Below are 1,872 nucleotides of genomic sequence, written 5' to 3'. Positions count from 1 at the left end.
CGCACGCACGCACGCACGCACGCACACACACACACACGCGCACGCACGCACGCAACACACACACACACACACACACACACACACACACGCACACACACACGCACGCGAGCATGCACGGAGACACTCACCTACACACGCACAATCACGCACGCACAGACAGACAATGACAGCAGCAGCAGCAGCAGACCAATAGCAACAACAACAACAACAACAACAACAACAACAACAACAACAACAACAACAACAACAACAACAACAACAACAACAACAACAACAACAACAACACCAACAACAACAACAGCAGCAGCAGTAACAGCAGTGGCAACAGCAACAGTAACAACAGCAACAGTAGCAACAACACCAGCAGAAGCAGCGGCAGCAGCAGACGAGTAATAAAGCCGGGCCTTCAGCCGGGCGAAGTGACCTCCAAGGAGCCGGTTACGTCATGCGCCTCTCGAACTAGTCGCGAGTGCACTAACCGCGGCCGCACCAACAATAGCAGCAAGCAGACGCGAGTTCAGCCAACACGTACGTCTGCTGACGGGGTAACTCGCGCGCGCCGTCACACGCTATAAGTGACTGTGTTACTTACTACTCGTGGTAGCGCCATTTCCCGTACGCATATTCGCACGCGAGGTGGCGCTGTCACTCGCACGTCCGGTGGCGGTGTTACTCTTACGTACGCCTAGCCGGCCGTTATCGGCGGCAGGAGCGAGGGTTGGGGCGAGTAAGGAGGATGGAGCGAGTAGCAAGGATGGAGCGAGTAGCAAGGATGGAGCGAGTAGGGAGGATGGAGCGAGTAGGGAGGATGGAGCGAGTAGCAAGGATGGAGCGAGTAGGGAGGATCTCCATCCTCCCTACTCGCTCCCTACTCGCTCCATCCTCCCTACTCGCTCCACAAGGATGGAGCGAGTCGCAAGGATGTACGCACGCACGCACGCACGCGTACCTGGTGCCGTCGAGTGAGCTGCAGTTGGGGTCGGCGCCGTGCATGAGCAGGCAGCGAGCGATGAGCAGGTTTCCGCGCATGCAGGCCTCGTGCAGCGGCGTGTAGCCGGCGTTGTCGCGAACGTTGGGATCAATCGCCTTGCTCTCCAGACAGTACATGGCGACGTCCTGAATAAAACAGAGCGGAAACGTGTGAGCATAAACAGGCAACATGCAAACGATATATACGCGTATAAATAGGCAGTATACACACGTAGTGATATACAATAATATTGTATATTGTACAATATAGAAATATTGTACAATTTTATATTTTTTAATTTTATTATAAAAACACAGGCAAACAATGTCATTGTATAGCTAGATAGACAGCATATATGCATATATAAACAATATACATCTAGATATAAGCAGTATATATGTAAGGATTGCCCGTATACGTGTATAGATAGATACAAAGTATGCATGAATGGATAGATAACATGGAGACAGGGCGACGCTATATATACATATCTATATCGATCTATCTCTCTCTCTATATATATAATACGCTGCTTAACGCTGGTTTTCGTGGAAACCGTGCCGAGTCAGCGAGTAGCAGCAGCAGCAGTAGTAGCAGCAGTAGCAGCAGCAGCAGCAGCAGCAGCAGCTGCAGCAGCAGCAGCAACAGTAGCAGCAGCAGTAGCAGCAGCAGGAGCAGAAGCAGCAGCAGCAGCAGCAGTAGTAGCAGCAGCAACAGCAGCAGCAGCAGTAGCAGCAGCAGGAACAGAAGCAGCAGCAGCAGTAGTAGCAGCAGCAGCAGCAGCAACAGCAATAGTAGTAGTAGCAGCAGCGGCAGCAGCAGTAGCATCAGCAGCAACAGCAGCAGCAGCAGTAGCAGCAGCAGGAACAGAAGCAGCAGCAGCAGTAGTAGCAGCAGCAGCA

General features: G+C 52.1%; 1 protein-coding gene across 1 annotated transcript in view; it reads right to left on the bottom strand.

Annotated features, from left to right (window-relative positions):
- Positions 1-949: 949 nt before the first annotated feature.
- LOC106816391 (BCL-6 corepressor-like) overlaps positions 950-1,872 on the bottom strand; it is a gene marked incomplete at its 3' end in the record, with an annotated part of 6,086 nt that continues 5,163 nt past the window's right edge. The window contains exon 3 of the mRNA XM_014820991.1: positions 950-1,116. Within this exon, the coding sequence (XP_014676477.1) occupies positions 950-1,116 (167 nt within the window). The remainder of the gene's footprint in view (positions 1,117-1,872) is intronic.

The sequence above is a fragment of the Priapulus caudatus genome, unplaced genomic scaffold (assembly GCF_000485595.1).
Source record: "Priapulus caudatus unplaced genomic scaffold, Priapulus_caudatus-5.0.1 Scaffold1366, whole genome shotgun sequence".
In the NCBI taxonomy this organism is placed as follows: domain Eukaryota; kingdom Metazoa; phylum Priapulida; class Priapulimorpha; order Priapulimorphida; family Priapulidae; genus Priapulus; species Priapulus caudatus.
Note: the sequence above shows the minus strand (reverse complement) of the source record. Positions and strands in the feature narration are given on the sequence as shown.